The 22,290-nt window shown below is 39.9% G+C and overlaps 1 protein-coding gene across 1 annotated transcript; it reads left to right on the top strand.

Annotated features, from left to right (window-relative positions):
* The first annotated feature begins 12,973 nt into the window (after nucleotides 1-12,973).
* On the top strand, nucleotides 12,974-19,662 carry HSP90AA1 (heat shock protein 90 alpha family class A member 1). Its single transcript, XM_015824055.1, has 11 exons — nucleotides 12,974-13,076; nucleotides 14,255-14,413; nucleotides 14,492-14,858; nucleotides 15,217-15,350; nucleotides 15,693-16,001; nucleotides 16,311-16,476; nucleotides 16,853-17,043; nucleotides 17,123-17,270; nucleotides 18,012-18,280; nucleotides 18,528-18,861; nucleotides 18,964-19,662. The coding sequence occupies exons 2-11, from the start codon at nucleotides 14,255-14,257 to the stop codon at nucleotides 19,071-19,073; spliced, it is 2,187 nt and encodes a 728-aa protein (XP_015679541.1). The 5' UTR covers nucleotides 12,974-13,076; the 3' UTR covers nucleotides 19,074-19,662.
* The last annotated feature ends 2,628 nt before the right edge of the window (nucleotides 19,663-22,290 follow it).

The raw sequence follows: 22,290 nt of genomic DNA on the forward strand, positions 1-22,290 counted from the left end.
TGTAGAGAGATGAGCAGGAAAAAAAGTGTTGATTTTTCCCTTCAAAATCTGAATGTACTTTTAGCTCCCTCTGCTGAATCTACGTCAAACTGCAAGAAGTTAACACTTCTATTTTTAACACAAATTACATTACAGTGCAGTATTGACAGAATTAAAGGGCAAGATCTTCTCTTTGCTTTTCCATGTCTCACCTCCCTTTCTCCAGGTCTATAAATATGCAACAGAATTTCATTTGTTAGAATTAAATGGGAACACAATTAAATGATAAAGAAAGCGTATAATTTTGCTGGATTAGCAAAACTATATGCATCATTTCACATAGCAAGTCTTGAATGATGGAAATTATCTCATCAAAATATGGTGATTACATAGTGAATATACACACGGTGTTTCTGTCATACTTGTATTGATCCAGCTAATGATTAAACAGCCTGGGGTGTTAGACTGCAAACCTGCACGGGGCAAATAGCTACAGTACTCAAAACTGCACTTCTGCTTTGAAAAATGTTCAGACCTTGACATATAATCCTGAAGACACCAGATTACCTGATGGATTTTGGTAGACTTGCAGCATTCATGGTTTTAAAACTCTACCAAAGTTCTGACAAGGAATTTGTACAATATCTTGTCTATGGCCAGGAGGGATTCATCTGGTCCCACCAGAAGAAATTAAATGATAATTTAGACATAGAACATGGAGGGCAATCACTCCTGGAATGCATAGAAGAAAACAAATTTACAGCTGTTGGAGTTGCTATGAACTATGAAGACATTCACGATTTGGCTGAATTTGTTGCAAATCTGTCTATAGCTTTTGAAGCTTTGTAAATAACACCACAAAAAGCTGTGCGCTACTTTAGGATGAAATCCTTTTCCTGAAAGATGTAGTACTGCAAAATAGGCTGGCCTTAGATTCGTTACTAGTAGAACAAAAGGGAGGGGTCTATATGTACATGAATCAAAGCTGCTGTGTGTTTCATGAAAGCTTTGTTACCCAGCAACAGAAATTAGTTAAAATTGTTTCTACCCTGGTAAAAAAAACAGGGAAACCTTTCAAGAAAATCAAAACACTTGGGACATAGTTGACAGATTGGGACGAGTGAAATATTTACTGCTTGTAGAAATGGCTAAGATAGCCCATGCCTTGCCTGGATGCTGTCTTCTTCAATGTATCTGCAAGGCAGTGTTGCCATTATTCTTAGTTCTGCCCCCAGGAACACTCCCATGCAATTTCAGATGTCAACTGCTCACTTGCTTACTAAAAATAAGAGTGATTAAGCAAATAATTAATAGGTTGCAATCAAGTGGGGGATTTGTATTCTGGAATGTTAGGCTTCATTGTCAGCTTTTTAATAAAGGTGGTGTTATCATTCTAGCATGGCATCCATGCTCCTTTTGAAGTTTAGGAAACTGTGTTTTTCCTTTTAGCCAAAGCCATTTCCTTTGATGCTCAAATATTAGCCTATTCAGAAAGTAAATACGGTTGAATTCTGAAGGCATGAGTGTTGCAGGAAACCCTATACCATTTCGGACAAATGGCTGTCCAGTTTCTTCTTAAAAACTTCCAGTGTTGGCGCATTCACCGCTTCTGGAGGCAGGTTGTTCCACTGGTTAATTGTTCTGTCAGGAAGTTTCTCCTTAGTTCTAGGTTGCTTCTCTCTTTGGTTAGTTTCCACCTGTTGCTTCTTGTCCTGCCTTCAGGCGCTTTGGAGAATAGCCTGACTCCCTCTTCTTTGTGGCAGCCCCTGAGATATTGGAACACTGCTATCATGTTCTCCCTCGTCCCTCTCTTCGTTAAACTAAACATACCCAATTCCAGCAACCGTTCCTTATATGTTTTAGCCTCCAGTCCCCAACATGTTTTAAGAATGTCTTTTCTCTGTCTATTCAATGTCTTTTGTTGTTTGATTTGTTGCTTTCTTACATATTACATATGCATGTGGATTTGTTTCTGTACCCTATCTAAAGAGTTGAAACACCGTTCCCGTAATAAATTGCTTTTTGCTCTGTGTGTGTCTGTGTGTGTGTGTATGAGAGAGAGAGAGAGAGAGAGAGAGAGAGAGAGAGAGAGAGATCATCGATCTGAGTTCTTTCTAGTGCTTCTTTGGTGCCTGAGTTTCTTAGGCGAGAATACCTCACACCAAAATAAACCCACCTCCAATTCCTTACCACTGTAGGCAGCAAAGTGGGACACTATGATCAAAGAGCACAAAGGATGTTGCGTTCTTTCTATCTATGTCCTATCATTCAGACAACCAATTTCAATGCTGTACCCAGAAGCACATCTAAGTTAGTTGCAGGATCAGGTCTCCGGCATTGCCATGTTGTTTCTTAATATTTATGAGAATTTTCTTTAAATTGACTGGTTTTATTTATGCAAATATAGTACAGGCTTGCCACTGATTGCCTGAAAAATACAATGTCATTGTCTAGTATGCACCGTTTATTAATAATATATTTGAATGGATTGATCTATGAGCTGTAGGTGACAACCAGTGGTGTTCTGTTGCTTTATGTTTATAGTCTTATCTTTTAATCAATTCTCCTTGGGAATTGATCAGGCTGTATTGATTTTGTTGGATGAGTTGTTCTGTCTTCTGAATGCCTAGTTTAATTCCATCAGTTGAGCCGCTCTCTCAAGTGGGTCTGAACAAAGTGGTTGTGGTGTAGAGCAGGACTTTGATATGTAGGTTTACTGCATAATATGGTATTTATGTGTCCACAGTGTAGTTTTACAAGGACATTAAGTGGCTTTTATCCTACATGGGTGTATTTGTTTATGCTTTAAAAAAATGATGAACTTTACCATTGATATCTGTCTTTATCTGCTTGTCATTTTTAATTATCTCGGCAGTACATTTTGTCAACTTCCTCAAAGAACTTCTACATCATCTGATTGGCAAGTGGACATGTAATTCTGAATTTGTGACTCTAGCCTAAGATAGATCACAGCAGAATCTATTAACTGCAAATATTTGCAGATAAGTATCAGCTACCTCAAAAATTATTATCTGAGCTTGCAACATCTGATGCTGCAGAAGTAAAGGGAGGTGGTGTAATTGATAGCCTTGGACTTTGATGGGTAATACTGGATTGGATCTAGGCTGTATCAAGGAATGGACTTGAACAGATCATGCTTTCTCTCAAAACCAATATTCTTTTGTCTACTATTTTGTAGCTCTTTCAAACAGCACTATGACTTTTGATTAGGAGAATACTGAAAATACCAGTTTGGTCTGGTGGCTAAAGCATCGGGCTTAGTAACCAGAAGTCTGTGAGTTCTAATCCTCTCTTAGGCATGACAGTCAGCCAGGTGACTTTGGGCCAGTTCACTCTCAGCCCAACTCATCTCATTTGGTGGTTGTTGTGGAGCAAATAGAAGGATTATGAATAGAATGACTTATTACTGGATTTACAAAAGAGGGTTTCCAAAGCCTTGAAGAAATCTTTGAGAGGGAAGAAAGAACGTTTCAGTGGAGATTCAATCCTATGACAGCAACTTGGTGAATTAAAGATCAAGATTGTTAGAAGCAAAAGAAAGGACTATAAAGTTGACTTCTTTGATCAGGATTAAAATAAGAAATATTTTTATAAATTCTGGAAACTCTTTATGGACTTTTTGCCAACAATTGTCATTGTATAACGGGAATTATGAGAAGACGTGAAACATGTATATATTATAGATGGTGGGGAATTTAAATTGTCTAAACTTGTTGCAAGAAAGATTGGGAGTCAGTTCTTTGTTTAATTTAATAGTTTTCTTCTTGCTTTATTCGTACTTTTTTCTTTTCGTTTTTCATTTTTTGCACTTGTATTTCTTTTTTTATTTTCTTATTTTCCTTTGATTTCGGTTTGAATGACCTTTTAACATTATTAAATTCTTTAATAAAAGTATTTTTGAAAAAAAATAAAAGCATGAGAATTTTATTTCTGATTTTGTTGTCTTTATTTTTATTTGTATTATTTTTACATTTATTTCCAGTAAAGGCATGATTAGATAGCTAACCCCTGGATAATGCTGTTCTTGTTGTAACCATAGCTGAAGCAAGAGCAATATTAAAATAATAAAGACTGTATAAATGATTCATAAAATAGGATCAGCTTACCTGAGAGGCCCAATTCAGGAAATCTGTTCCTCATATACAAATAGCTGTAAGCAGGTTCTCCTCTCTTTAAAGTTGGGCTGTTAAGGTCAGTGAAGATCCACTTGTCTTATATGAACACGTGATGGGCAGAGCTTTTTGCATCATCGTGACCAGCATCTTATCTTTTTTTTTTTTTTAACCATACCTGTGGATGCCCCTGCCATGGCTCCTCTCAGATAGCTCAGGGACATTCATAGAGAGGTGATAAGTAGCACTGGCTTGGTGCTTTAGGCAAAATGAAGGACTTATTTTTAGATTCCTATCTTGGAAGAGAGTTTGCAGATTAGCCTTGGTGGATTTGAATTGACAACAGCAAAAGGACCAAATCAACCAAGAAGAAATTAACAAACTAGCATCCAGATGTACCCTTATTTATATTGCTCTGCTTTGGATCTACAATTCAATTTTCAATATTCAATTCAGTCAGTTCGCTTTTCTACGGTGTGTCTGGGAGTGTTATAATGAATATTTCATTTTGCTGAAGAGTTTGACTTGGCACAGGTAAGATTTTTTTTCCCCTCTTCATCCTCAAGAAAAAGCCCATTGGAAGCAGAGATAATGGTGGAGAGATCTAAGAGCAGGTTAAACCAGCCAACCCTCTTTTTTTCCTTTTTCCTTTTCCGCTCCTCCTTTTGTCTCTCTGCCACTAGGTATCAAATGAGTTCTCTGACTGGAACTGTTCTTCATTAGTTCACAATATTTTCGGGCATACTTGTGGACTGTGCGGATCGTTTATACAGCCTGCAAAGTTATACTCACCCTGCTCTTCAACTGATAAAGCATCAGCTGGTTTATCAGGAAACAGATCACTTTTCCACATTATTCTCAATAGTGGGGAAACTGCCATTATGATCTTGACTACTGATATTATTTCTTATATCGGGATTGTGGGAGAAGCGAAAAATTTCATATTCCATCCTTCCTATCAGATGTCCCTGTGCAGATTCTCTCTGCTGGTAGATCTTAGGAGGCTCTTGGTGCTCAGAAGTGGTGGTATAGGAGAAAACGTGGCAGAAGAGATTACTATAGCACAGTGTTTCTCAACCTTGACAATTTTAAGGCATGTGGACTTCAACTCCCAGAATTCCACAGCCAGCATTGCTGGCTGTGGAATTCTGGGAGTTGAAGTCCACATGCCTTAAAATTGTCAAGGTTGAGAAACACTACTATAGCATGGCTGGAAGAAAACAGAGAGCAAATGTAATAAACCAAGGGTAAGATCCTTTATTAAGGGTTACCTTGTGGTAATAAAACTATTTACAAAATAATTTCCTGCTCTTACTTTGCCCGGAAGCAGTTGGCCAGTAGACTTGTTCAAGGTGACCTGGTCCTTCTTAGGTAAGGAGAGGTCTGAGGAACAGCTGCAGGTCTGCTGTAAAGCACATTGAAAGCATCTGTCAATTATTATTGTTGTTATATAAACTAAAAAAGAAAATGTACACAAATGTAAAAGAATATAAAAATAGCTAACATAAGTAAATAAACACTAAAATATAGACAGCCAACAAATCTAAAATATCATATGACTAACAAATTCTAGTACATCATTAAAAGTTTATAATATTATGGGACATTTCATATCCATTTTCTAATCGAACATCACAAAGTAAACATGAGTTTACTACGTGGTACAGCTGCAAAAAAAAAATGCAATCCTACACTGTATCAACAGCAGTAGGGTCAAATTCAAGAGAAACATTGATCCTGTATTCTGCATTAGTTGGATTGTGGCCTAGAATACTGGGTATAGTTGAAGTCACCAAAGGGCTATCATGTGGAACACAGACCAGAGTTCATCCAGAAGGTAGAAATAATGGATTTAAAATACAAGGAAGCAAATTTTAGCTGGAAATCTGAAACAGAACTAGTACATTCTCCTTTGCTGGAGATGGTTAGACAGTAACCAGATGGCTATCTATCCAGATTCCGTAGCATAAGATGCATATTCCAGGCACAGTATTGTATTAAATCATCACCAAGGTATTTTCCAACCTTTATGTTTTATGAATATAAGATAGCTTCAGAATAGATTGCTGTTTTCTATTATTAGCAGTGGGAAATAACCATATTGATCATCATACTGGTGGCATGAGGTGAGACAGTATGTTTTCTATAGGAGTGAGAACCTGAGAGTATCAGAACTACAGTATATGTGGGTGAAGGAATAATAATATGAAAGTATGATACCCAAATAGCTACTTTGGATTGGGGGAAAAAAAAGGAAAGTATAGGGGTAAGAATGTGTATTTTCTGGCTTTACACTACTCACCACCATTCTTGCCCATTTGTACAATTCTCAAAGGGCTGTGCTGAAACCAGTTCAGATCCACTTCTCCAAAACGCTTATATCAGTGGTGGCGAACCTATGGCACACGTGCCAGAGGCGGCACTCGGAGCCCTCTCTATGGGCACACGTGCCGTTGCCCCAGCCTTGCCTCCCCCAGTGGCCCCCTCCTCACCAGCAGCCCTCCTGGAGGAAAGTCACCCCCAAGCGTGGCCCACGCGGAGCAGCGCAGCCAAGGACATGGCAGCCAGGCAGCGTAGACAAGACTCTGCCATCATGCCCCGTCGCGCAGTTGATGCTGTGGGGCGCGGGCAGAGGGCGTGGCCGCAATAGCACTACTGGGCTGCCTGGAGGAGGTGAGTGGTCCTGCGGGCAGGCGGGGTGGGGACGAGGCAGTGGGGTGGAGCGTGGGCGGGGCCAGTTTTTGGGCACTCGGTCTCTAAAAGGTTCGACATCACTGGCTTATATTATGGATTTGTGAGTCAAGATTCACAAGACTCTGTTGTATAAACAGGAAATTCCAATAATTACCAAACACCATTAAACAATGTTTAAAGAGCAAAATAGTACCAGTATAGCAGCAGCATAAGAAAATACCAATTCCTAATAGTCCAGTATAATTTTAGCTAATGAAATAATTTAACACTAGATCAGTTGACACTACCAGCATATATTTACCAAGAAAATGTGTGTCTTCAATAACCATTTAAAGGCTTGCAATTATGCAGCTATACAAGTTTCCTTTTGAATAAAGGCGTATAGTTTGAGGGCTTCTAGATCCCCCAAAAAACAGCAATGCTGGGAAGGTGGCTCAGGCTGAGAAAAAGTGACTAACCCTAAAACCCAGTACATTTCCATGGCCAAAGATAGACTTGACCTGGATATTCCCAACCCTAACCCATCACCTTCACCTCAACACTACAGTAGCTCATATTGATATTGTCTAACCCTAATCCAGCTTGCTGACTGGAGAATTCTGGGAATTGAAGTCCATGCATCTTAAAGCTGACAAGGTTGAAAAACAGTGATCTAACCTACCATACTATCCAAAATGTATTTATTTAGTAGACTTACTGTATATGCTGCCCGTCTTGCCTAGAGAGGTGACTACTTAAAATAACTACCCTACATATACTAACTTTGGCTTTGCTTCTCTATTACTTTGTAATACTTTTTGTGACATTACTCTGCCAGTGGCACCAAATGAGACAAGGTATGCATATTATTTATTTATATATTATAGGAACGGTAGGAAGCAGATTTTGATACCAAACTTCACTTATCAGTGGCAGTTTTGCATCCCATCTAATTCTCCCCTAACATACCACATCAGCTAAAAGGGGTTTCAAGTTTTATCACTGCTGCCATTTCCTACCCTGGAAAACATTTAGTGTATTAGAAGATCTGTGGGTTTTATATACAGTATATATATTTATTTATTGTTCCAGACACTTTGGCTCCACACATCTCATTATTTCTGATGTTATTGTCTGGCAGCTTTAGGTATAGCAAATAATGCTGAGTCTGAATGAATTTCAAAGCAGTGCAGCAATTTCAAGGACATACTGTACTTTTTTCAGTTCCTTTCTGTTGGGGCTGACTCTTTGGGGCTGATTTATATAAGATGGGTTTTATATAGCAGTGTACATACACTGCTATATAAAACACAGGATCTGTTCCAAACAAGCATTCATCTTTATTCATGCATCAGGAAGTTTAAGAGATTGCTGGTTTAAGTTTAAGAGATTGCTGGTTTCCCATAATGTGTACATAGAATAAAACAGTCACATAAGGTGTGCTTGAAATTCTAGATATAGTTGAATTGTCTTTGAAATTAATGTGTAAATTAATGTGTAAATGTGCAAAGTCAGTCTACTCAGAGGTAAACATTGCATACAAATAATCTCATATATATTTTTTTTCATCTCCAGATAGAAGTGTGTGGGGGGGAGCCTTTTTATAGAGGGCCACACAGGATTGATAACTGGTTTGTCTCTCAGTGAACTCTAAACAACCTGATGACACTTTTTCCTCATTAGCATCTTAAATTTAACACCCCTGCTTTTGTCAGATCTCATTTAAATGGACATATTGATGTAATATGTTTAATTCCTGTTTGACTCCATATAGTTTATTTACTATGCAAAGGAGAAGTTACTTTTGTCCTATCTAATCAATTTTTCTCTTGCATTTTTTGTGATGTGATGTGATGTGTTAACTATAAGAGAGCTGAAGATTGAGGTTCCCTTTGACTGACAGGAAACCTTTTTAGTCAGAAGGTTCTGAATAAATAGTAATAAAATGATCTTCCTGTCTTGGTCTGTTTCATTGGAAACTATGAATGCCCAGCCACGAGCCTAGGAAGCCCTATTTGGCTAACATTATGAAATCATGAACAATTACTACCATCCATTGTAAGTGAACCAAAATTCTAAATTTCTATAAGACAGTTTGTTAATACCCTTCTAAATTCAGTATTGAGTTAAAAAAGGAAAAATGAATAATTTTTCGGTTAATTCTGGTGGTTTCCTATGTAAAACATGTTTGGTAGAGCAAATGGAGTAGTAAGCCTACAAACCTATATTTATTCGCCAAGGAAGTAAGTCACTTTAAATTCAACACAATTTGTTTCTGAAGGGGAACAAGAGGATTGCACAATATTTTAGGGGGGGAAATTGAGTATAATTTTCATTTTTTTTAATGCTTACTGCATTCGATAAGGGTGATGTGTTCTGTTCTAGTCTGTGTCTGATATATCATCGAACAATAAACAGTAATCTCTCCTTCTGTCCCTTATTTTGCAATAAATATTTGAACAACTTTCTAGCCAGGAAGCCCCTTGGAATCCCCATTCTGCAGCTTCTATTGTCTCTTAGTCCTTCCCTGAGGAGTCATGAAAGAAAAGCATGTAAGCAACAGATGTTCCTCTCCTGATTATTCTCTCTGTGACCAAAAGTGAGCCTATGATGCTGCTTAGAAATTGTAAACAGGTACCTTACTACTTACATGCACTGTGTGTGATGCAGTAGCTGGATGTTGAAAGGAGCAGCTGCATCATCCATTCAATCGCTGATTAGCATTCTGGTTTTGGTCTTCCTGAATCCAGATTCAACAACACACTGAACTGTAAACTGGCCAGATCTAGTCTAGCTTGAGCCTAGTCTGTGTGATTAGTTTTAAGTTCAGTGTATTGTACAAATATAAGAAACTGGGTTTTCAAACATGACCAAGAAAAAAAATATCCATGAAACTATACACCAATCAGCCTAACACCTGGGAAGATACTGGAAAAGATAATAAAAAAACAGATCTACAAACATCTAGAAACAAAGTTATAACTAAGTAGTTGGCATGGGTTTGTTAAAATTAGATCATGCCAAACCAATCTTATTTCATTCTCTGACAAAGTGACTAAATTAGTAAACCAGCGAAATGCTGTTGGACATAGTATACTTAGACTTCAGCAAGGCATTTGACAAAGTAGACCACAACCTACTTCTTGACAAGCTAGAAAAATGTGGGATAAACAGCATCACCACCAGATGGATTTGCAACTGGCTGATAAACCATACTCAATGAGTCGTCCTTAATGGTACTACATCTACACGGAGGGAAGTGAGCAGTGGGGTGCCACAGGGTTCTGTCTTAGGCCCAGTACTCTTCTATATCTTCATAAATGACTTAGATGGGGAATAGAAGGAAAACTCATCAAATCTGCAGATGACACTAAACTGGCAGGAATAGCCAATACCCCAGAAGACAAGCTCAGAATCCAAAAAGGTCTTGACAGACTTGAACAATGGGCCTTGTCCAACAACATGAAATTTAATGTGGAGAAAAGCAAGATTTTATACTTAGGCAGGAAAAAACAAAGGTACAAGTACAGATTAGGCCAGTAGTGGCGAACCTTTTAGAGACCGAGTGCCCAAACTGCAACCCAAAACCCACTTATGTATCGCCGGGTGCCAGGGGGTGTGGCCCACTGGGTGGGCGTGGCTGTGGTAGTCATGGCAAACTGGGTGGGTGTGGCCAAGGTAGGCGTGGTCACCTTGATGTTGCTCATGGGGAGGGACGCCTGTGGGGGCCGGGCAGGGTTGGGGGAGATGCAGGGGGTCTCTGGCAGGTGGGGCGGTGGGCAGGAGGCTTGTCCTGTCGGGGTGAGGCGAGGCAAGGCGAGACACGTTGGACCTCGGTGAGTTAGCAGGCGGCTGGTTGAAGAGGGACGGTTGCCATCTCCAGGGCATGGTGCGCGTGCCCACAGAGAGGGCTCTGAGTGCCACCTCTGGCACGCGTGCCATAGGTTCGCAACCACTGGATTAGGCGAAACCTGGCTCAAAAACAGTAACTGTGAGAGGGACCTTTGAATTCTAGTGGACGATCACTTAAATATGAGCCAGCAGTGTGCAGCAGCAGCCAAAAAAGCTAATACAATCCTTGGTTGTATAAACAGAGGCATAGAATCAAAATCACGTGAAATATTAGTACCGCTTTAAAAATCCTTAGTAAGACCACACTTGGAACACTGCATCCAGGTTTGGTCACATTACAAAAAAGATGTTGAGACTTTGGAAAAAGTGCAAAGAGCAGCAACTAAAGATGATTAAAGGCCTGGAGACTAAAACATATGAAGAACGGTTGCAGGATTTGGGTATGGTCAGTCTAGAGAAAAGAAGGACAAGGGGGGACAGGACAGCAGTATTCCAGTATTTGAGGGGCTGCCACAAAGAATAAGGGGTCAACTTATTTTCCAAAGCAACTGTAGGCAGGACAAGAAACAATGATGGAGACTAATCAAGGAAAGAAACAACCTTGAACTAAGGAGAAACTTCCTAACAGGGAGGACAATTAACCAATGGAACAACTTGCCTTCAGACGTCGTGGATGCTTCATCACTGCAGGTTTTTAAGAAGAGACTGGACAGTCACTTGCCTGAAATGGTATAGGGCAGGGATCCCAACCCCCGGGCCGTGGTCTGTTTGGAACCGGGACCCGCGAGCAGTGGACTGGTGTGCAAGCAGCTTAACTTGCGTGAATGGCAGGCTGGCGTGTGTGCAAGTTGAACTGCGCAGGCATGCACGTGCGCGTTGGCCCACCGCTCACGCAAGTCAAGCTGCAGGCCTGCCAGCCCGCTGCTAGTGCAGCCCAGTCCCTCTGCCTCCCCCCGCTGGGCCACCAAGCCGGAAAGATATAGACCAGTGTTTCTCAACCTCAACAACTTTACAATTTGTGGACTTCAAGTCCCAGAATTCCTCAGCCAGCATGCTGGCTGGAGAATTCTGGGAGTTGAAGTCCACACATCTTAAAATTGCTGAGGTTGAGAAACACTGATATAGACCGTTGGTATATAGTCTCCTGCTTGAGCAAGGGGTTGGACTAGAAGACCTCCAAGGTCCCTTCCAGCTCTATTCTGAGTGAAGCACAGATGCCATGCTAAAAAAAACGCTAATATCACCTGTATTAAAAAATTAATAACGAAGCTTTAAAGGCCAGGTAAGAACTCCCATCATGTCAAGTTAAGAAAACTCCGTAGAGTAGCTTTTCCCAACCTGTTTCTCCAGCCGGTTTGGAGGAAAGCATGCAATACTCTTTCCTAAGTAAATGACGGAAGGTTAGGGCAATCGATTTGGCTGGAGAAAGTCCCACCGAAGCCGCACGTCTAAAAGAATAGGCTACTTTTCAAGTTGCCTTCCGTTGCTGGAAAAAACGCCACCATCGCTTCGCGTAGCTTCTAGACGGATCTTACGGGCGGGGAAAGGAAACGTCAATCCCTTCCCGCCACTTCTAGCAGGGAAGGTCATCCTGGGAAGAAATTTAATCCTTCCTCCCCCGCCCACCGGGCTCCAGGGAACGCCTTACTTACGCCAAGCTTCGGGGGCCTGGGCGGGGCTAGCTAGGGCAGAGCGGGATTGATCTGAGCAGCAGTGATGATGTCATTATGCCAGCTCGGCGAGTTTCCTTCCCCCAAAGCAGGGGTAGGCAACCTCGGCTCTTTTATGACTCATGGACTTCAACTCCCAGAATTCCTGAGTCAGCATAGCTGACTCAGGAATTCTGGGAGTTGAAGTCCATGAGTCATAAAAGAGCCGAGGTTGCCTACCCCTGCCCCAAAGCCTCCCGCCTTGAACAGGCGCCAATGGCAAGGGAGCCGGCCCAGAGAGTGCCAGTGGCTGGCATTCACGCATGCGCCGTCTTTTCAAGCGCCTAAGAACGGCAGCGAGGGGAAAAAGCCCTCGCGCGCCAGAGCGCGTGATAGACCAAGGCATACCAAACCGTCAAAAGGAGACCGCTCTGAACCTCGGCTGTCCGGCACAAGGAAAGCGAGCGTTCTCACGCAAAAGACTTAAGAAATTGAACGGACGTCTACGTGGGCTGTCGCCGAGGGGCCCCCCCTCCCTTCTCTTTTCCTCCCATTCTCTCGCTTGGCTCCTCCCCCTTCTTTCGCAGGAGAAAGTTCGGAAGAATCCCCGCCCCTCTCTCCGCCCCCTCTCCTTTCTCTGTCAGTGAAGGTTCCCGATGGTTCTGGAAAGAGGCGGCGGCGCGGGTATATAAGGCGGGCGGGAGGCGGGGGTTTCGCGCAGTGCAGCTCGTGAAGAGGTGCGGATTATTTCGGCAAACGGTCGTGCAGCTGGTGATTTCACACCGCTAAGGTGAGGACGCGGCCGCTTAAACCCAGGGTTTCCCCTCATGAAATAGAGCTGCCTTTCCTCAAGAGGGCCGGGTTAAAAGACCAGGGCGGGCGGCGAGAGCCCGAGGATGCCGGGTTTACTTTGGGCCTTAACAGCTGATGGGAACCGACCAGTGAGACCTAAAAAGCGAGACGGAGTGGCCGGTTTGGCCGCACGCCTCACGGAGCGACGAAGGGTTGAGGAGAATTGGAGAAGGAACGAGAGGCGGTCGTGCTTGCGGGAAAGACTTAGAAGACAAGTTACTTAAAAAAGGGGGGGGGTGACTGGTATGAGGAGCGACCGTGCTGCTTTTCTGACGAGATTTGCTCACAAAGGAAGCGAAGGTGTTTCGGCCTTCGGTTGGATTAACAAGGCGAAGCAATGTGGACGGAGGAATGAATGGAAGAGCTTGCATGGTCGCCTGGGGAGGAGGAGGGGGGGAGGACGACGAATGTTCTCGGCCTGGAAAGGAGGCGGGAGGCCAGAAAAGCGGCTGTCAGGAGTTGGGAGGGAAGGCGGACGCCGAGAGAGAGGAGCGCTCTCCCGAGTTTGGCGGCGCGCGACCGACCGGCCAGCCTCCGCGTCGACGAGAGAATTGGCTCCTGGGCGCGTGGGGGGGGGAGGGAATGGAGGGGGGGGGAGACAAACGGATGTGTGGGAGCAAGAAGACTCTAGCAATTTCTAGAATTCTTACTTGTTTGGCTCAACTGCCAGCAGGTGGCGCAGAGGTTGGCTGTGGAATCCTCGAGACTCTTCTCGCTTGAGCGTTCAGCTTACTTTGTGGGTGGGTTAACCAAGGGACTGGACGTTTCCCATGCTTGACTGGCATGTGGCAGTCATTTTTTTTTTTCGTTCCTTTTTGTGCCATTTCCAGCGTAAATAACTCCCACCTGGCTAATCACTTGTAAAAGGGACTTTATCCCACGTCTTGCCTATTCAAATGTTTTGAGTTCAACAGCCATAAGCTTAATGGTATGCTCAACACACATACTTCATTTTTATGGGAGCAGGTGCTGAAACTAGAGCTTTCAGACTGCTGAAACTATTTTAATTGCTTTTAAATCTATAGGACAAATAATCTAATAGTGCTGTGTTATGCAATGCAATGTGTTAATATCTGAGTGTTAGAAAATCAGTTTTGGTTTTTCTTCTTTGACAAGATGCCTGAAGAAGTACAGACACAGGATCAGCCAATGGAGGAGGAAGTGGAGACTTTTGCCTTCCAGGCAGAAATTGCTCAGTTGATGTCTCTGATTATCAATACCTTTTACTCCAACAAGGAAATTTTTCTCAGGGAGTTGATCTCTAATTCTTCTGATGTAAGTACAATTTCTAAGGATCTAGAATAATGCTTCCTTTATTATTATTTTATTCAATGGCTGTCTGATGTTTTTCAGGCTCTTGACAAAATCCGGTATGAAAGTTTGACAGACCCAAGCAAATTGGATTCTGGAAAGGAGTTGAAAATAAGTCTTACTCCTAACAAACAAGACCGTACCCTAACCCTTGTGGATACTGGCATTGGGATGACCAAAGCTGACCTAATAAATAACCTGGGTACCATTGCCAAGTCTGGCACCAAGGCTTTTATGGAGGCTTTGCAGGCTGGAGCAGATATTTCTATGATTGGTCAATTTGGTGTTGGCTTCTATTCTGCGTACTTGGTGGCTGAGAAAGTGACAGTGATTGCCAAACACAATGATGATGAACAATATGCCTGGGAATCTTCAGCTGGTGGATCATTCACCGTCAGATTGGACAATGGTAAGAGTCCAATTATAATAAATAACTGTAACTCTTAAGGATTAATATTAGGGGAAAAATCCGAACTGCACCTGTCAGGTCAGGTTTGAAAGCACTTTGAGAAGTAATGGGGAAAAATATTTTGTTATTAAATTTATATACTGTAATAATTGCTTAATCTTTCCAATCTAATAGGAAACCTTATTGCATACATCAAAAGAATAGTGCTATGAATAATGCAGCATTAAAGACCAGATATTTTTGCTGTTGCCATAATCTAGATGAGTGTATGTCTTGAACCAGTAATGTTCATTTAAAAAAAACTTGTTTCATGGAACTTTTAGTGCAGCAGTAGTTAAGACAGTAATTTATTTTACAGGTGAGCCTCTAGGTCGTGGTACAAAGGTTATTCTACATCTGAAAGAAGACCAGACTGAGTACTTGGAAGAAAGACGAATTAAGGAAATTGTCAAGAAGCATTCCCAGTTCATTGGTTATCCAATAACACTATTTGTGAGTAACTTGTTCTCAATAAAATAGTATCTGAACCTTTGTATTTATCTAAATGAAGAATTGCTCTGAAGATGAGATAATTTTAAATTAATATACTTACTGGAGCAATTTGGCAACTGTTGCTACTTTTAGGTTGGATTAGCAATACTAGAAGCAATTTAAATTCATAATGTGATATAGAAAGCACTTAATGTGAACAAAGGATTGTTCCAGAGCTTATGCATAATTTTGTCTTGCTTATATTTATCAGTGGGTTATCTTTCAGAGAACTCTTCCTTCAATTTGCTCTTTATCGGGCTCACAGAATTCTAACCTTTTTCTATTTTTCTATGCTTAATATAGGTAGAAAAGGAACGTGACAAAGAGGTGAGTGATGATGAGGCAGAAGAAAAAGAGGAAGAGAAAGAAGAAAAAGAAGAAAAGCCTGAAGATAAACCAGAGATTGAAGATGTTGGTTCTGATGAGGAAGAAGAAAAGAAGGATGGTGACAAGAAAAAGAAGAAGAAAATCAAGGAGAAGTATATTGATCAAGAAGAGCTGAACAAGACCAAACCAATTTGGACCAGAAACCCAGATGATATTACTAATGAGGAATATGGTGAATTCTACAAGAGTCTGACTAATGACTGGGAAGATCACTTAGCAGTTAAAGTAAGATTATTTATTCTTTTGGGAATGGACCATTTGTTCTTTATATGAATTTTATGTGAAACTCAATCTGACAAAATGATATATCAAAATATAAAGTGGCTTGTGTTTAAAATATATTGACCCTTTATGTAAGTAAACATTGTTTAACCATAAATTGTCCCCATTGTTTAACCATAAATTTATAAGAACATCTTTTATCTGATATTTAATGTTTCAGATAATTGGATCCTTTGATGTGAATTTCAATGTATAACTCTTTGATATTCTTTGCCAAAGATGTTTTGCTAATTTATTTCCTTAATTTTGCAGCACTTCTCTGTGGAAGGGCAGCTTGAATTCAGAGCACTCTTGTTTGTCCCAAGGCGTGCACCTTTTGACTTATTTGAAAACAGAAAGAAAAAGAATAACATCAAGTTATATGTGCGTAGAGTATTTATCATGGATAATTGTGAAGAGTTAATCCCTGAATATTTGAGTAAGTAGTTCTTGTTAAAAGTTACAGATTGCTAGAAGATTGAAAATAGTTATTCTTTGTGTTTAAGGTAGAGGACCTGTCAGGCCATAATTTATGGAAGTGCAGCAGCTATTTGAAAAATCACACAAACCTTAAATTGAGCGGGTATTCTCTTCTAGAAGGGGAAAGCATAACACCATTAAAAAAGATAATGAATTTAATGAAGGCAGGAAATTTTCTGAAAAGGGAAGCTTACATTTCATAATTAGCTAACTTGTTCCACTTTAAGCTCATAAATCAGCTTTTAAAGCTTATCTTATATCCTGTGTATCTTAAAGAGGTTTTCTAAGCTAACCTGAGAAATAAGAACATGGTAATAATTTAATCTTATTTACAGACTTCATGAGAGGTGTTGTTGATTCAGAAGACTTGCCTCTGAATATCTCACGTGAAATGCTTCAGCAGAGCAAAATCCTGAAAGTGATTCGAAAGAATTTGGTCAAGAAATGTTTAGAGCTTTTCACTGAGCTGGCAGAAGATAAAGAAAACTATAAGAAGTTCTATGAGCAGTTTTCCAAAAATATTAAGGTTTGTTGGTTTGAAATATTTACTTCAATTTTGCCATAAATGTTTGCATGCAACTTACAAAAATGGAACTTTCTTGCAGCTTGGCATTCATGAAGATTCCCAAAACCGCAAGAAATTATCTGAGTTATTAAGATACTATACTTCTGCCTCTGGGGATGAGATGGTATCACTAAAGGATTACTGCACTCGAATGAAGGAAAATCAGAAACATGTGTACTACATTACCGGTGAGTATACCTTCAAATCATCTGGTTTCTACTTAAATGGGTTAACTGGGGTCAGAATGTTTACAGGTAGTCTTCATTTAGCAACTATTTGTCATTACAATGAAAAAATAACTTTTGCATGTCTGTAAAGGAAAGGAAAGTTGAAGTAAGATCATAAACAGTCGTGCTTAGCAACTGCTTTACTTATGGTTGCTAAATGAGGAATAGCAATAGCACTTAAACTATATACCGCTTCATAGTGCTTTACAGTAGGGGTCCCCAATCCCCGGTGAAATGCCATAAACCAGTCCGCGCAAACAAGCAAAGACCCCATCCATGGGATGCAGGCAGCACATGAAACCTCTGGTCTGTGGAAAAAACTCTCCATTGAACTGGTCCCTGATGCCCAAAATGTTGGGGACCTCTCCTTTACAGCCCTCTCTTAAGCAGTTTACTGAGTCAGCATATTGCTCCCAACAATCTGGATCCTCATTTTACCAACCTCAGAAGGATGGAAGGCTGAGTCAACCTTGAGCCAAGGCGAATCAATCTGCTGGAGTCAACAGAATTAGGTTGCAATATTGCATTCTAACTTCTGCATCATCACGGCTCTTGTAGAGCATTATTCTTGACCGTTTAGTGTCTACTCTTATGTTACCTTAGTCATAGTTGTCAGGCATGTTCGCGAGGTAGCAGATTTGCATTAAAATTGGCACCGTAAATTGGTTGAAATTTACTGAAGGTATAATTTTTTTCTTTTAGGTGAAACCAAAGATCAGGTGGCTAATTCTGCATTTGTGGAGCGACTTCGTAAACATGGCTTGGAAGTAATCTATATGATTGAGCCTATTGATGAATATTGTGTACAGCAGTTGAAAGAATTTGAGGGGAAGACTTTGGTGTCAGTAACAAAAGAAGGTCTGGAGCTTCCTGAAGATGAAGAAGAAAAAAAGAAACAGGAGGAGAAGAAAGCCAAGTTTGAAAGTCTCTGCAAGATCATGAAAGATATACTTGAAAAGAAAGTAGAGAAGGTATGTATACTTAAGCCACCACTATAAGTGAATAGAAATTTTTGTTGACAAAACAGTATACTGTCTTTGACAAGTCCTTTATAAAACAGCATACTGTCTTTGACAAGTCCGGTGTGCTATACAGTTTAGTCAAGTAGTAACGTTTTTTAAAAAAATTGGAATAAAATATTTTTTAAAAGGTGAAATAATTGTAGCTTTCTATAGCGGGTGGTCTTTTCTCTGATTTAAATACTCTTAATTCTTGTAGGTTGTCGTTTCCAACCGACTGGTTACTTCTCCATGCTGCATTGTAACCAGTACATATGGCTGGACTGCAAACATGGAGAGGATCATGAAGGCCCAGGCTCTCAGGGACAACTCCACAATGGGTTACATGGCTGCAAAGAAACATTTGGAGATAAATCCTGATCACTCTATCATTGAAACACTGAGACAGAAGGCAGAAGCAGACAAGAATGACAAGTCGGTGAAAGATCTGGTCATTCTTCTGTACGAGACTGCACTTTTGTCTTCTGGCTTCAGTCTAGAGGACCCTCAGACACATGCCAACCGTATCTATAGAATGATAAAACTTGGTTTGGGTAAGTTAATCTTAGTAAAATTAGAGTGTGTCTTTTTCATAGAAGAATCTGCTGGGAGATACTTCTACTGCAAAAAATAATAATTGTGTTCACTTTATACAGGCATAGATGAAGATGATGCCACTACAGAAGAAACAAGTCCAGCAGTTACCGAAGAGATGCCACCACTGGAAGGAGATGATGACACTTCACGTATGGAAGAAGTGGATTAAATACCCAGTTATCTGAAAGAAATGTGGATATTCCCTTTGTTCTTGGCTTTGAATAAGTTATGTTTTGTATATTATGAATGTTAACCTGCTGGAAAATTCATGACACTTGTTTGCATTCCCTCTTTATATTTATTTTTTGAAGATGTTATTCTTTTATTTTTGTTACATTTGCTTTTTTTAGGTAATGTGGGATGCCATTGAGGGAATGTTCTTGATATATAACCCTGTACATTGGCAAATAAGAAATATTTGGGTAGTTTATGGCAGGATTTTGTGCTGATGGATGGAAAAAGGGAGTAAGTGGGAAATCCAGTTTTGCAAATGTTATGGTTAAGTCTCTGAAGTTACACAATTGAACACCTGTATCATACCTGGTAACTAGGTATTGGAACTGAATATTGTGGAATATTTAACATCAGAATTCCAACCTGTTGATGTTTAGTTTTTTATAATGTAAAAAAAAAGATTCTAAATTCCACACTTAACATAGAATAGAATCTACTGTAAATCTATTGTGTTTAATGCAGTTTTGCATGTATGGTTCTACTCTGGAACTATCTAGAAATAAAAGTGTTCAAAATGAACTTGAGACAAATGACTATGTATTTAATAACGAGCGAATATAAGCTTTTTTATTAGGGGTTATGAACTGCATTTCAATTGAATTACATTTTATAAGAATAGAGGATAATTTATACAAAATAGAATCTTCAGAATTTGCTTCCCAAAAAAGTCAGGAAAATATTCTAAAAGTACTTCAGGTGCCTCAAAACAGAAACAAGCAGTATAAACCATACTGGGTTTTATTTAAGAATAATTGATTTGGAAGGCACCTTGGGGGTCTTTTAGTCCCCCCCTTGCTCAAGCAGAAGATCCCATACAATTTCAGATAGATGACTGCCCGGTCTCTAAAATCTCCAGTGATTTAGTACCCACAACTTCTGGAGGCAAGCTATTTCACTGATCAATGATTCTGTCAGGAAATTTCCCTTTAGTTCTAGGTTGCTTCTCTCCTTGATTAGTTTGCATCCATTTCTGCTTGTTCTGCTTTCAGGTGCTTTGGAAAATAGGTTGACCCTCTTTGTGGCAGCCCCTTAGATTTTAGAGTAGTACTGTCATGTCACCCCTAGTCCCTTTCAGGTAGATTACACGAATGCTGGTAATGCTATGGCAATTGCTGGTTATACATGATGACAGTTTTACTAGAATTTTTTAAAACAAGATCAACCTGAAAAAATGAGAAAAAAGTATGATAGATAAAATATTAGCCGTTTACATATGACACTCCTTCCCCAGCAAGGTTACATCACAATTCATTTCCCATATTCAACCCTTCAATTCCAGATATCAAGCCATTTTTACCAATTTCAGTCAATATCCATAAAGGTATCAGAAGACATAAAGTTGTATCCATGATCAAACAGATCAATTTTTTTGCTAGTTGTCTTCTTCATAGTCCAATTCTCCATTGTGGATAATTCTGTTTTTCCAGCTTTGTACAAAAAGTAGCTTTGTTGCAGATACCATGTATAAATCCAATCTTGCGCGTTTTTTCTAATTGGCTATAACTCCTAGTAGAAAAAATATGGTTTCATTTCACTTTTAATTTGTAAAATTCTTTGCATCATGTGTATTTGTTTTTTGTGTTTGTTTGTTTTTTTGCTTTTTCACAAATCCACCATGTCAAGCAAGTCCTTTCATCCATTCTGGCAGTTAAAATTTGTAATGGTTAAACCAACCCAAACCCTGACCAGAAATCAAATCTATATTAACTTTCACTGTTAACATATTTCATCAAGGTCCTAATGAGGACTGTTCCTACATGGCTTCATTGCTAGATGGCAGAAATTTGCAACTCCTTAAATCACTTCTTGGAGTCTTCCAGTAAACCTGCTCAAAGTGATACTTTAACTGAGGGTTAAGTAAAACACCAGAATAAAACATAAAATCAGTGTAAGAGTGTCTTACTAATGGCTGAGGTGCAGATATAGTACTGAAAGTTGTTAGTGCATCTTGACCAGAAAGCTAAAGAGTTTGGTTCCGTTTAAGAATATACAATATGTATTACATTTACATTTCTATTGTAAACCCTTAGTCAAGTGGTTATGGAAAATGGGAAATATTCAGAAGGCATAATTCCTTGCACTGATCCATGCTTCATATTTTTATTAGTATTTTTCAAACAGTTTTGTTACAAAATACTGATAACTCTTATGAGGATAACCTCATACTGATAAGAGTGATGTCATAATAGAGAATATTCCATAGCACATGCTGTTATAGCAACAACTATAACACGGCATGGAATGATTCCTTGATGTTACATACCATGTTTGCATTTAGATGAGATTGTCTTGCAAGTTAAATACATTGGCTTGCATTTGGAGTGTAAGGAAAGTTAACTGAAAGGTAGGCTCATTCTACTTGGAATGATTCTAATATGCACAGGTGTCAAATTCGATCGCATCACGTGATGTATTGTGATGTATCACAACATTTTTTGCTTTTGCGGAGCCGGGGTAGGCGTGGCCTGCACGTGATGCATCTGGCTTGTGGGCCATCAGTTGACACCCCTGCTATGAATACATTAGTTTACCATTCACAGTTTAATAGATTGGGAGGCAATTTGCTTCATTCTCTGCAAAAAATATGTTAGTGCAAACTAGGTGTTACACTTAATAGCCAACTCCTTTTTCACACACCGAAAAAAGTTTTGGGAGCGCTTAAAGTGAAATATAGAAGCCATAGCAGGAAAGTGCTTGTCTTTTCCTCCATCTCCTGCAATTCTGCTCCAACTTGTTGTCTTTCTCACAACTACACGCGTTGCCAGTTACTTTCTTTCCTGAGTACGATCAGGCTCCATGAGGAACAGCTTTTCTGCTTTTATTACAAAACATGACCAGTTTAGGGCCTACCAGCTATTTTGGGCAGACTCTGTACTGAGTCACAATAAGTGGGAGTAACATTAAAACTCCTCTCAGGTGTTTGGCTTTTCCAAACCTCTCCTTGGGGTAAGAAAGGCACAAGTAGACAATAAGGCCATTCATTTTCAGTGGTTAACTTCCATATATATAGGCTTTTTTTTATAACTTTTAGATTTCAACTCTAATGGATTTTACCAAGTTTCCAGACTGTATGGAAGGACTCGGAGACAGATTCATGGTAAACAGTTTATTTTCCTGTCCTTAAATTTCCCCCTTAAGTATTAATATGTTTG

The sequence above is a fragment of the Protobothrops mucrosquamatus genome, unplaced genomic scaffold (genome assembly GCF_001527695.2).
Source record: "Protobothrops mucrosquamatus isolate PMUCROS unplaced genomic scaffold, P.Mucros_1.0 scaffold2097, whole genome shotgun sequence".
NCBI classification, from domain to species: Eukaryota; Metazoa; Chordata; class Lepidosauria; order Squamata; family Viperidae; genus Protobothrops; species Protobothrops mucrosquamatus.

Excerpts from the sequence above, each read along its gene's own strand:
- HSP90AA1 (XM_015824055.1), top strand. The coding sequence starts at position 14,255 with ATGCCTGAAGAAGTACAGACACAGGATCAGCCAATGGAGGAGGAAGTG. Across the intron at positions 17,271-18,011 it reads ACATGTGTACTACATTACCG|GTGAAACCAAAGATCAGGTG; the intron begins GTGAGTATACCT and ends TTTTTCTTTTAG. Across the intron at positions 18,862-18,963 it reads AATGATAAAACTTGGTTTGG|GCATAGATGAAGATGATGCC; the intron begins GTAAGTTAATCT and ends CACTTTATACAG.